At 36.5% G+C, this 12,878-nt stretch overlaps 1 protein-coding gene across 10 annotated transcripts; it reads left to right on the top strand.

The window, feature by feature from the left end:
• The first annotated feature begins 1,928 nt into the window (after nt 1-1,928).
• Nucleotides 1,929-11,363, top strand: LOC107216651 (mitogen-activated protein kinase p38b). 10 transcript variants are annotated; one of them, XR_006904621.1, is made up of 10 exons: nt 1,930-2,367; nt 3,852-3,981; nt 4,056-4,114; nt 4,189-4,330; nt 4,474-4,636; nt 4,802-4,873; nt 5,904-6,034; nt 7,485-7,563; nt 7,874-7,958; nt 8,069-8,210. XR_006904621.1 is itself a non-coding variant. In XM_015653905.2 (10 exons), exons 1-10 carry the CDS (start codon nt 2,255-2,257, stop codon nt 9,910-9,912), a joined length of 1,092 nt encoding a protein of 363 aa, XP_015509391.1. In that variant the 5' UTR covers nt 1,938-2,254; the 3' UTR covers nt 9,913-11,363. The 10 variants fall into 10 exon arrangements, 8 of the variants coding, with proteins under 8 accessions (XP_046597157.1, XP_046597174.1, XP_015509391.1 ...); XR_006904624.1 differs by lacking the exon at nt 5,904-6,034 and adding an exon at nt 6,870-6,949 and having other exon boundaries at nt 1,931-2,367; XM_015653905.2 differs by lacking the exons at nt 5,904-6,034; nt 7,874-7,958 and adding exons at nt 6,870-6,949; nt 9,833-11,363 and having other exon boundaries at nt 1,938-2,367; nt 8,069-8,242.
• The last annotated feature ends 1,515 nt before the right edge of the window (nt 11,364-12,878 follow it).

Raw genomic sequence — 12,878 nt, 5'->3', positions numbered from 1 at the left:
AAAAAGAGGCGCCAAAAACGCGGAACAAATCGATTCGCTCTCGGAATTTTATTGTTTCAATTATTTGTTCTCTTCCGGGTTACCCCCACTACAAAAAAGGTGGGTTCAGTAAAAAAAAAAGCAAAAGGAAAGAAGGAAAAAATCGACCGGCTCTCGAAATTTTCTTTCTTTGATTTGTTTTTTCTCTCCGAAAATACAAAAAAAAAAGCCGGGATTGAATTTAAAAATAAAAAAAAAAAAAGAGTGAACTGCGATCGAACCCGTGTCCCGCATCACTCCATCCTCATGTTTTTTTTTTTTTTTTGAGGAGGAAACCATATTTATTTAGATGAACAATAAATGCTCAATATTTACAATATTGCACTTGTAATTATCTTAGTTTATGTAACTCCGGCTTAAATTTTAAGCTCGATCTAACATTTTGTTTTACATTAAGTGGTTAACTTATTTTTTAGTGTTTTGTTTAAGACTTGAATGCAGTATTATAGCAAAGGCAGTAGTAATTAACTTAAATACAGGAAAACTTCGCGCAAAAACCTGTGATTGAAAATTCATCCTCATGTGGTATCCACTCAGCCACACCACAGCTACGTCCGTGATCGCGCGTTTGCTCGGTATGTTTATGGAGCTTGCTTGGAATTCGCTGATGGTTCTCTGGAAGATTCAGTTCGAGAAAAAAAAAATTTCCTCCAACCACTTGCCCATTGCACATTTTGCATAAATGTTATCGAGCTGGCTTCGTATATTTTTCCATAGACAGCGCGTACAAATATTCGAGAACACCAGGCGTCACATATTTTCATATCAATAAAAAAATAATATTTATTAAAAAAAAAAAAAAAAAAAACGTATTCGGGCTGGGAATGGTTAATTATTTTGGTTCAGCGTCCGCTAATTGAATCCAAAATTTATCAAATCTGGAGATACTTTTATTCGCTGACATTCAAAATTGAAACAAAAAAATCCCAATTCTTGCATTCCTGGAAAGATTTGTGCGAGCGGGGACAAGGATGCGATTGGCAACCGCTTGCTCGAGCGACCGAGTATATCTATATATGCACGATTGTGGGCCACCTTCGGTGCATGGCCGCCTAGGTGTCAGGTCGGAAATGGGCCACCTTCGGTGCGTGGCCGCCTAGGTGTCACGTCGACGCTCCAACCTAGCTGGTATCACGAAAAGCCGAGCGTTGGAGATCTCCCTACTCATCTCTGGTTGCACTGCGTGTGCACTGAGAGCGCACTAGCGGTAGACTCGTATTTCCAGCGTGTTCCACTGGCAGCTCGGGTTCGTAAATTTAGCACTCAGTGTGTCAAATATTACCCTGAAACCGGGAGTCGGTGTCAAAGCAGTGCAATTATGGCTGCCGATCGTGAAAGAGTCGAAATAGATGCTGTAAGAGCTTAACTCTTTTACTAGATCTAATTTCATCTTCGTCTAGCAGTGATGATGACTTGCTGGAGCCGAAAGATAGAGGAGAGACTCGCAAAATTTCAAATTTCATACGAGTAATCCACAGCATGTCCGATATCGAAGTATGTATACACATTTTTTCAGCTTTTAGAGGCTAACTGCTAGGTATATTTCAGGAGATTGGGACAATTTGACTTACTGCTCATTAATTTTTATCTTTTCAATTTTTTTTGCCCTGTATGCTCGTGCCTAACATTTGTGACATTTATTTACAAACGAAAAATTACCGTTACACTTGCTTAAAAAACTGACAGTCGCGCAGTTGGTCAAGTAACGTCACATTATTTCTGATATAGGAGAAATTATGATCTTTATATTGCTCTGGCACTTACCGACCTGTCCTACGGAATTCCAATTTTAAATCGAATCGGCATAGCAGGATACTGCACTCTCACCCCGACCTTCCAGTTACCCATAATCGTGCCTTTACCTGCGGAGCAAAGCCCATAAGGTTAATTGTCTTTATACCTATATCGTCAGTCACACTCAACAAAACGTGTGTCAATTGATGTTGACCGTGCTAGCGTTCACGACTAGGTATCTCTATACGTCGTATAAGCCATAACCAAAGCTTTGGCCGTCATAACGACATAACGTGAGCAGAGGTATACCCACAGCTCGCAGATCGTGATGGAGATGGATTTCGGTAATGGCCGCGATAGTGGACGGTGCTGGTGGTGATGTTCACTGATCTCGTGTTCGTGCTACAGGTTGTTTTCGTTTGAAGTATAACCGTAGTTTCATTCAATAAAATCCTTCTATCAAACGTCGTCGAAATAATAAATGTCCGAGATGCCACGATTTCATAAGATAGAAATCAATAGAACGGAATGGGAAGTTCCGGAACGTTATCAAATGTTAACACCAGTTGGCTCAGGAGCTTACGGCCAGGTTTGGTAAGATTTTCTCGCCTCAAGTTCGAGCAATACTGTACCTGCTTTATTAATACTCACTAGCTAAATTTTTCCCACCCAACTAGAATATATCTAATTATTTCATTTTCCTTTCTATTACGTACCAGCCCAGATATGCCAGGGATGAATGAGCTAAGCCATCTATTATTGGTATCTGTCAACTTTACTCGTGATAAATCGTTGTTAGAAAGCATTTTCTGGCATGCCAAACATAGGTGACGTAGGGAATTTGCAAAACTCGATTTGAGAGTAGCAAAAATTGTCCCTGACTTGGTAAAGACTGCAAAATCTGTTTTGCTAATAGCTTTCTCTCAATTTAGAATTGAACCATTGCCTGACAATTCCCATCTTAGTATTACCATGTCTCGTGCAGAGTACAGAGCAGCAAGTTGTGCAAGCCTATATGTACCCTGCTATGTAGATTTATTCATTTCAGCATCTAGTAAAAAATGGCATTGTCTCAGTGACCTTTTTCTTTCCCAGAGTTCTCAGCTAGTTGGTTGAGGTATTAACGGTATTATCACAACATCTTTACTCTGAACCTCCAGATTTCAGTATCAATTTCAAATGTTAGAATGACAAAATTTTAACTTGCTTAAAGAACATATTATTTGGTTCGAATTTAGGAATGTCATGCCCTATTCAATGTAACAAACTCAACTAAGCCAAAGAATATAGAGCTAAATAGGAAAATGTTGTTACAAGTTACATAGCTCAGGCTACGTTCCACATGTGAAGACACGACACAGATTACCAAAACCTATTTGCCCTAAATTATATTAACCATCACGGATATGGTATCAAAATGTTTCTGTATTTAAAATTAGTGAAGATAAATTGTAATAGATTATGTAATATACTGATCATGTCTGAATCTCCCTTGCAAATTAGGGGACTTTTTGCATCACTCCAGATTTCAGCAAACTCTGCAAAATCAATACATGTTGAGCCAAGATGCAAGCAGCTGCATTTGCCTATCTATTGGGTCACACATAGACTAATTAGCCGCAAGTTCCAACTATTGAGCATATGAAAAAATGTGACGAGCTTCAATTGATCATTACCCTAATAGTAGTAGTACGTAGTGTTGAAGATTGCAAGATCCATAATCTAAAAGAAATTACATCGAAAAAGACCAGGCTTATTTTTCATTGACCTTGCCTACGTTGTAGCCGATACTTGCAGCTAACTTCAGTGTCATAATAAAATTATGCACTTACATACTGCAACCATCTACTCCGTTTCTCATGACTTCGATGATAAACTAATACGATTACCTACAATGTAGCACGAAACTGCATAAAATCTTCAATGTCAAAAGTAAATGTTCTTTTTTTCAAACTGTAAATATATAGCATACCTCTATTGGTTTGGTAATAAAAAACGCGTCGCCTACATTTGTATAATTGCAAATTAATCTTGTAAAAATGAGTCATCATTAAGCAAATATTAATTTGTTTTTACAGTTCAGCTGTAGATACAACCAATGGGCAAAAGGTTGCTATCAAAAAATTGGCAAGGCCGTTTCAATCGGCAGTACATGCCAAAAGAACATATCGAGAATTACGTATGCTGAAACATATGAATCACGAAAATGTATGTTAGAGTACAGTACAACCTGAAACAAACACGAAATAGAATGAGGCTTGATAAGTCGCGTTACTTTTCAGGTGATTGGCCTGCTCGATGTATTCCATCCATCCACATCGCTTGTAGATTTCCAGCATGTGTAAGTATTGCAAGAAAAACAACACTACTTCAGCATAGCAGTGCGCCTACTAACAATTATAACATTTGTTATAGGTATTTAGTAACACACTTGATGGGAGCTGATTTGAACAATATTGTGAGAACTCAGAAGCTAAGCGACGACCATGTACAATTTTTAGTCTATCAGATACTTCGTGGCTTGAAATATATTCATTCTGCAGGAATAATTCACAGGGTAAATTTCTTAAGACATCTTTTTTTGAAAAATGAGGTATCGCCAGAGAAGAGTATCAGGCTATGGTTGAGATGAAGTTTCTTTACCGATACCCACCAAGATTCATAATATTGATTTCAGTCGATATTCTGCTTGTGCTTTAGGATTTGAAACCGTCAAACATTGCCGTCAACGAAGATTGTGAGTTGAAGATCTTGGACTTTGGTTTAGCACGGCCAACAGAGAATGAAATGACGGGATATGTGGCAACCAGGTGGTACAGAGCTCCTGAAATAATGCTCAACTGGATGCATTACAATCAAACTGGTATTTATCACAAGAAGCAGGAAAAGCGGGAGAGAGGCGTTTCGAAGAAAACTGTTATTCCTTTTCTTAACTTTTCTTATTTCTCCAAATTTTACTCACGCTAAGCACATGTCTATGTATGTACAAATTTCGACGTTTTGCCACATAAAATTAATCGAATTTTAGTTGATATTTGGTCCGTTGGATGTATAATGGCTGAACTACTAACTGGCAGGACACTATTCCCAGGAACAGATCGTATCCTTTTCAAAGACTTGTTCAATAGTTTGAATGGCTTGCTGTGACCGTCGATAAAATATTCATCACCTCAAGGAAAAAACACCTTGGTACCTCGATATCTTAAAACTATGTCGGTCACTTTCCTCTATTCGTGTTGATGCACCTAGCGTGCAACCTATTGTCTGAAATAAGCTTGAAAATAGCATGCTTCCATGATTCATTCCATGTTTTCACGTTACTACTGTCTTGTCACAATTGTTGCTTCTGCGCTGAGGGCTACTGGAAATAAATGACATTATCGACTATAGTGTGCAGGTAATATCATGTTGATCACTAGTAAATATTCAGCTCTTTAGCACTCTCTCTACAAGATTTTCTCTCGTGCAGCACAGCTCAACCTACAGAAGGATCAGCAGTGAGAGTCAGACGTCATAACATGCGCAAGTGCTGACGACTTAATTATCATATGAACTGATGTTATGAAGTAAAACATTCAGCTCATCTCATTCCAATTCAAAAAAAAAATTCATGTTTCCACCAATACGTTCATGGTAATGCTTATTGTTTTTAATACGCCAAGTGCAGAGTCCATTTTGCTAATGTTTCCATTTATGGCGCTTGATACTATCAACTTGAGCAATATGCAAGATTAATAACATTAGGATACTAAATTTGTATCATTGGTCATCAGTAACCGATATGACACTTCCTGTATTGACTTTTGTTCTGCAGGTGCTGTATCTCAAGCTTCATAATTTACAAGGCTTGTACTTTTCTGGCAAGTTGTATAATTTAATTCCGAAAATTTTAATATAAGGATATATGTTGTTGAAATTCGAGGTATAAAATTCGTGGGCTGTCACAATTTGTCATCTTTGCTTTCTTCAAGATGTATATATACATATACCTATATATACACACACACACACACACACACCCAATTCAGTGTCGATGCATATTCTCAATAATAAATAATCATCTGAATTAGTATAGTAGATATGGTAAATTGGGTTGATATTTATACAAAACACCTTCATATTTCTTAAAGTCGCGGTTTGCAAAGACTTGCGTATTATCAGTGAAGCCTTAGCAAGAGCAGATATTCATCAGTTGAACCTTATTATGGAGATTCTGGGGACTCCGCGAGATGAGTTCATGCAGAAAATATCATCAGAGTCTGTGAGTATGCTTGAATTACCAAATGGTATGTAACGCTTGTAAATGCTATATAATTCCACATGAAAGAGGTTTCCGCAATAAACGCATTTACTCGATGTTCCATTAAATCTAGTCACTGTAAACTAGTTTGAGAGATTCAACGCCTTGGTCGCTGCCAATTCATATCCCCATCTAATTCTTATCAGTTGGATTTCAATCCACAGCTCTGTGTCCATTTCCACTACTGTCTAATCGATACTGGGCAAAGTTAACTTTTGGTATGAATCAGAAAATTCTTCAGCTGGAACTAAATAGGATTGAGAAAATAGCCGAAGCCTCTTTCGATTATGTCAGATGCACATTTTTCAAGGTTTTAAAGCCGGTAATAAAGAATTGGCTCTCAGTATGAAAATTTTAAGGTAAGATAAACTTTGCATGTTCTAACTCTCTGGTGCATGAAGTGTTGACAAATTTTCATATCTTCGCATTTTACATCAAATCAGGGGATCAGAAATTAATGCACAGATTCAGTGTGATCGATACTCGTGGCTAACTTATCATACCTCTGGCAAACTTATATGGACGTTTGATCGCATATTATTTAAGAATTTGCTGCGCATTCTGAAAAGCAGAACATCAATCTCATTTCAATTGTATCATACCACCCTTTATATTTATTCTCACAATAATTTTTCATGGGCTGATATTCTTCTGAGATGTTTGAGTACTTAAAATATCAATAGATTGTATAATACCTACTGTACATTTGTTTATTTAATTCCAAGCAAAATGTTTATTTTTCATTAAGAATTCAATAGGAATGTGCATCGGCCAAAATTACCTTAACAATTGCCAGACATCGATCACCTGACGCGAGTACTCGTGCTCTGTGGCACGCCCACAGAAGATACTTTAGGCAAAATAACCAGCCAAGAGGTAAATGGGATATTATTAGTTTGAGATAACGCCAGGATTTCTCACAATATGGTAGCACATCACAGAGTAGCTTCGACCCAAGTATTAAGGGATCATCTCTTACTTTTTCTTGTGCTGTCAAAATTTGAATTCAGAATTAATGAACTATCGAGTCAAGGGTACTACAAGGTTTCGTAATCAACCCAATGTTTGCAAAATGGTACCTAATGTATGATACACAGAATTTCAGGAAGGTGAGAACAATCAATGACACGGCAAAGTTTATACTAGGCATCTACTGAGGTTAACAATATAGTACGCTTGAACTACCAGCAAGTTTCTGCACAAATGATATGAATTTTGCAACTATTAACCAGATTTGAAAGAGGAAAAATTCGAAAGCACTCGAATTTTTAACAATGAATTAATGATTAATGCTTGTTGCGAGCTGTTACAAACTAAAGTGATACTACAATATTAACATAATATCAGATGATAGAACAGCGTTTGGCACAAACGTGAATTAAGTTTAGGTAATTATCTAATTGCATTACAGGCTCGAAATTATATACAGAGTTTACCACCGCTTAAAAAGAAGGATTTCAAGGAAGTATTTCGCGGAGCAAATCCTCTGGGTAAGGAAAACTGCTAATACTTTATGCGAGTTATTAAAATGTGTACCCAACTTTGAAGAAACTCTTAGTATAGAATATAAAACCGTCGTATCAAATTTAGTCTTAGATAGTTGAATATAACAATGATCAATAATAAAATATATACATAGTATATGTATACTGTATGCGGGCGCGCTGCTGCAAAAAAATAATACCTGAGCGGTAGCCTGCACAAAATAGCCGAGGTTTGAACGAGTCCAGCTACACCTGGGCAAGTTTTTCGCGCATTTTCCTCATCTCCTGGGTGAATTCAGATGTTTCTATTGATCAGATTGAGATGTCAGCAGATGCATAATCTGACCCATCCCTCCCTCACCCCGCACAAGCTAGTCGCTTATGGGGAAATACCTTTTTGGGTATGGCGGAACTAGTAATAATCATTATTATTACAATTAGTATTCTACTTAAATTGCTTTGTATCGAGCGTATTTCGATATTGTTAAATGTCCGACTCGACACATTACAGCAATCAACCTATTGGAACTAATGCTAGAGTTGGATGCTGAAAGAAGAATAACAGCAGAACAAGCTTTGGCACATCCATACCTTGCTCAATACGCAGATCCTACCGATGAGCCTGTATCTTTACCCTATGATCAGAGTTTCGAAGACATGGATCTACCTGTAGAGAAATGGAAGGGTGAGTGTCTCTCACTGAAGCTTACTTACTACATTACTACCTCTATATCGTATCGCAATAAAGAGACTGCGTCTCGTCCGAGACACTTTCGTGTTTCTCGATTAAAACCCTGTCTTGACTATGAAAGAAAATGCCATCCTTGTTTTCGCAGTCATTCGTTAGTGAACTTTTCTACATATCACTCCTTCATTGTCATCGGTTTCTTGGATAGATACAGAATGATACCCTGCCTTATGCAAACTCGGAGCTGCACATTTTTCGATTTCTTGTTTGACAACGCTGCTATCCACTGTCTTTAGTGTTTCTACAAATTAGGCGCATTTCGTGCGAACTCTACGTGCACGATTATGATTCTACGATCGAGGAAAGTGATTGTTTCGTTATACGTTTTCTAAACTCTTCAAAAAACTATGCAAGTTTGTAACCTCGACTTACGCGATCTTCGTCGGACGTACCTATAGCATAGCTACGGAGTATTATTACTTGTAACATTAATTGTGTATTCAGGTAAGTTTTTAGAATTATACATGAAAAAGATACATATATTAATTCCCTGTAGAGATGAATATCATCTGTGCACAGGCCCGAATCTTACATTAATATTTCACTTAAATCTGATACTTTCACAGCAGGATAAGACCAAAACTGTGCACAAAAATGCACTCTTTTTAAATCAACTTCACTTACTTTATCCCTGGTATGCACATTACACTCAACACATATCAAATTATTTTATATATCCGTAGCGAGCTATGTCTGACCATAAATTCCTGACTGTATTCAATGACTCTGATTTGTATAAGCACTTTCATCTATGTTTACCAACATTGTTTAATTAAGTACATCATTAATATTTTTTGGTGGCTGTTGGAAAGATCCTTATCTGCAATGTATCATGACTACGCGTTTATCGCTAGAAAGCTAAGAATCTGTTCGCTCAGCTCCTTTAAGACGTATGCTGAAATTCCATTTACATATGAGATCTTTAACAAATGAGTGATTTGCTTCCATTTTGTAAGTTGCATTAATTTAAGTGTCTTGAGTAGATTGCTAAGGGATAACTGTAATCAATTTTGCATACCCGTCGGCCGTAACAAACTAAAGCATTCTGTAATACAGATTTGCAGTCGTTAGGCTTACTGTTAGTCTGCTATGTAGCATCAGAATCTCTAAATTTAATAATATCTTCGAGGAAAGGCTTTCATTTCATAATTGATCAATACTACTATAATCAGTGGCGCTACTTGCTAGTTAATTATTTCGAATTTCAGTTTGTCTATTTTCAGTTGGCTGTGCGTATGTGAGATGCATTGAATATTACTTTCGGTTTATGTACCATTATGTTATATGTTTGGTGATACTGATTTAGGTTGGGAAGGCAATACAAACCATTAGCAGTGAGCATGCAGAGGCGCTGTTAGTTTGTATCACATACCAACCTAAATCAGTATTCTTTTACATGCAATATATGTGCTTTGTTATGGTTTCTGGATTATAGCGGTATTGCACAAGGGAATCTTCCATGAATATGTAATTAATAAATGAATATTGAAGTAATCATCACATGGACTTTGTGTTTGTTAATTTCAGAACTAGTTTACCACGAGGTTGTGAATTTTGTCCCACAACAGTTGCCGGCATCAGCTGCTGAGGGGGAATCGACATCCTAGGATGAAGAATAGTTTATCTAAGTGAATTAATTTTAAGGCGGCAATCATAGAAACTGAATGCGTGGAACATCTGTCGCTGTAAATAATCCATAATTAAGGTCGAAAAAATAGTGCAGATAATTATGAAACTTATTTTTGTGTACCACTTCCCTAAATTATTGATATGAACGAAGTATTGGAAAGTCGTTTATATTGATTATAATGTGTGCCCATTTCATCTTATTGTCACGAGTACCTTTGCTACAATTTACCCATGAGGGATGAGCATTGTTTAGGTAATGTGAAAAGATCTAAAAACTGATGGTTGGTATATTTATGCCAGCACAGAAATGGAAAACCTTGACCCATCTGTATATGTAAAGGGTGGTCATATGGGAATGTAACAAACATCATTACCAAAATAATATTCAACAATTACTATTATTTTTTTCCCCCTTAACGAAAGACTACGCAATAAAGTAAATTTTTTAAGATCAAACTAAGTTGAACGCTTTTCCTGAAGATATTATTTGTTATATTTCTCAGAATTTGTGTATCAAAATTTTGCATAAATTAGAACAAAACTTGAAGTCAAAGGAACTAAGATGGTATGGACAAATGAATAGAACTTGGGCAAGTGACCAGATACATGAATTCATTGAAAATTTACATATAACGAACTACCATTTGCATCACTAAAACATTAAAAGCGTATCCAATTTACTTGAAGTAGAACAGCCAAAATAAAACTTACTTCGTGAGTAATATTATGCTAAATCTGGTAATACTTTATCTGTGGAATTTAGATCAACATTTTGAATTTGCAAAATAAGTGTCGTGTACAACTTACAGATAAGCAAAGCAAACAAACCGTACAGATACTTCACTGTATAGTTCACTATGGCGGAATTTATAGACCTAAATACCATGACTCGATGTTATAAAAATTCACGTCTTTTATGAATTAAAATGCTGGCACCTGGTGTTGGAAAAAATGTGCTATTTCATAGAAATTCATTATTTTTAAGAGTCAAGAACAATCTATCGAAGTGGCCTGAAAGGCAATCATACAATACATGTTGATTTTCAGTTTTGTTCATCTGTGACATTTATAGAGCGCTACGTGTACTATTCTCGTTAAGGAATAGCGCCTGACTGGTGCAAAAACAACAAAAATATGATATGACTGTGTGCGAGTGATTTTTCATAATAGAATCAAATTAAAATTACTTACAATTTGTATAGAGCAGCACTTTTGAACTAATAACTAGCTGCACTTGTATTATTTCATGTTTAACAAACTTGTTCGTTGAAAAGTAAACTAAAATATATAATAATATGGTTAAGGTTGCGACAAAGCTCGTATGTATATACATACAGGATTGTACATGTAATGTACAAGATAATATATAATGTATTGAAATTTGATTCGGCGAATTTGAAATGCTAAATAAATCTGTTATATGGTTGTACCATCTCGTTGATTATTTAATTTCAAAATAAAACTAACACACACGAAATAGTCGAAGATGATCTTTGAAAAAAGCGATCGAATATACGCCACTTCACGCTGCGGCGACCGCGTAAACCAAAAAAATCCGGCAACTTATCGGCTACTTCCGCATTGTACCGTTGTTTTGACTGATGCGCTGGCAGTCACGTCGCTCCGCTGATAAACATAACCGTGCAAACAATGTAAACAAAACGAAACCGACTTTGAAATATGCTCGATCATTCAAATACGGTTAATGATGTGGTTATTTCAGACTTCATGTCAGGCAAATCGGTTGTGGATAACTTGCTAGATTAAAAAAAATAAAATAAAATGAGCATCAAGATCACCAGGGCTATAACGGCGAAGGTGCCTACATGGGCGAAACCACTGTAACGTCCGACCGGAACGTCCGTATGTTTTATCGATTATTATTACTGCATGTTACTTTTATCAACTAACCAAACTCGAAGTACGAGAATCTTGTAACCATAAGAAATTAAAACGACTGTCTAACTATTTGGAATACCCCTAGATGGAAATAACTATGAAATTCACTAGCCAAGGCTTACAAACCATGTTACGAGATCTTCGTACTACAGAGAACTATAATATTATTATACGTTATTATATATCACTATCACATTAACACTATAATTAACTAACACAATTATACCCAATTATTATATAGCACTCAGCAATGCCATTTGTGCATTCGGAGCTGAGAGCTATACTTAAGCAACATACGCTTTACTATATAGCCTGGAGTATAGAAGACTGTAAAACCATAGATAAATGCATAACCAATATAATGTAAAGATAGCACTGCTGCAACCCATAAAACCAGAGGCTGCAAAACCATCAAACCGTGAATGCTAATTACCCAGCATGAACTATACCTTCTTCCGCAACGCCGTATTGTAGGCAACACGCGCAACGTTTTGAAGGCAATGCAGATCTCCAATGTGGAGCCATACAGGGCCTTACCTAGAGAATACATTAGGAAACTTACCGACGAAACGAAAACGTTCTAGAAGCTTCCAAGCCGATTTATATCAATATAAGAATTAACAACTACAGAAGGGAATCATATACAAAAGCACACATGTAAACCTGCTCTAAAGCTATGAATCATCAAATTACTAAGTACCCTAAATCTGTTAAGATAGTTATAACACAAACAACTAAAGATATTCGCAGCAGCGTGATTCTAATAATGCTAAACAAATAACAAACTATGTTCATAAACAATTGCTATTGTACTCCAGATTAACAACGACAGTAGTCGACTTTAATACATATGCAATTCTATATAGATACAACTATAAAACTAACAACGACAGTAGTCGACTATAATACATATACAATTCTATATAGATATAACTATAAAACTAACAAACGACAGGTAACCAAAATGAAATATGGGCTTTGTAACGAGCAAGATAGCAAAAAACATTCAGAGGTAGACAGGTAGTTAAGTGGCTGACGGGCGCCA

Source organism: Neodiprion lecontei, chromosome 1 (assembly GCF_021901455.1).
Source record: "Neodiprion lecontei isolate iyNeoLeco1 chromosome 1, iyNeoLeco1.1, whole genome shotgun sequence".
Classification (NCBI taxonomy): Eukaryota; Metazoa; Arthropoda; class Insecta; order Hymenoptera; family Diprionidae; genus Neodiprion; species Neodiprion lecontei.
This window is presented reverse-complemented; position numbering and strand designations above follow the sequence as displayed.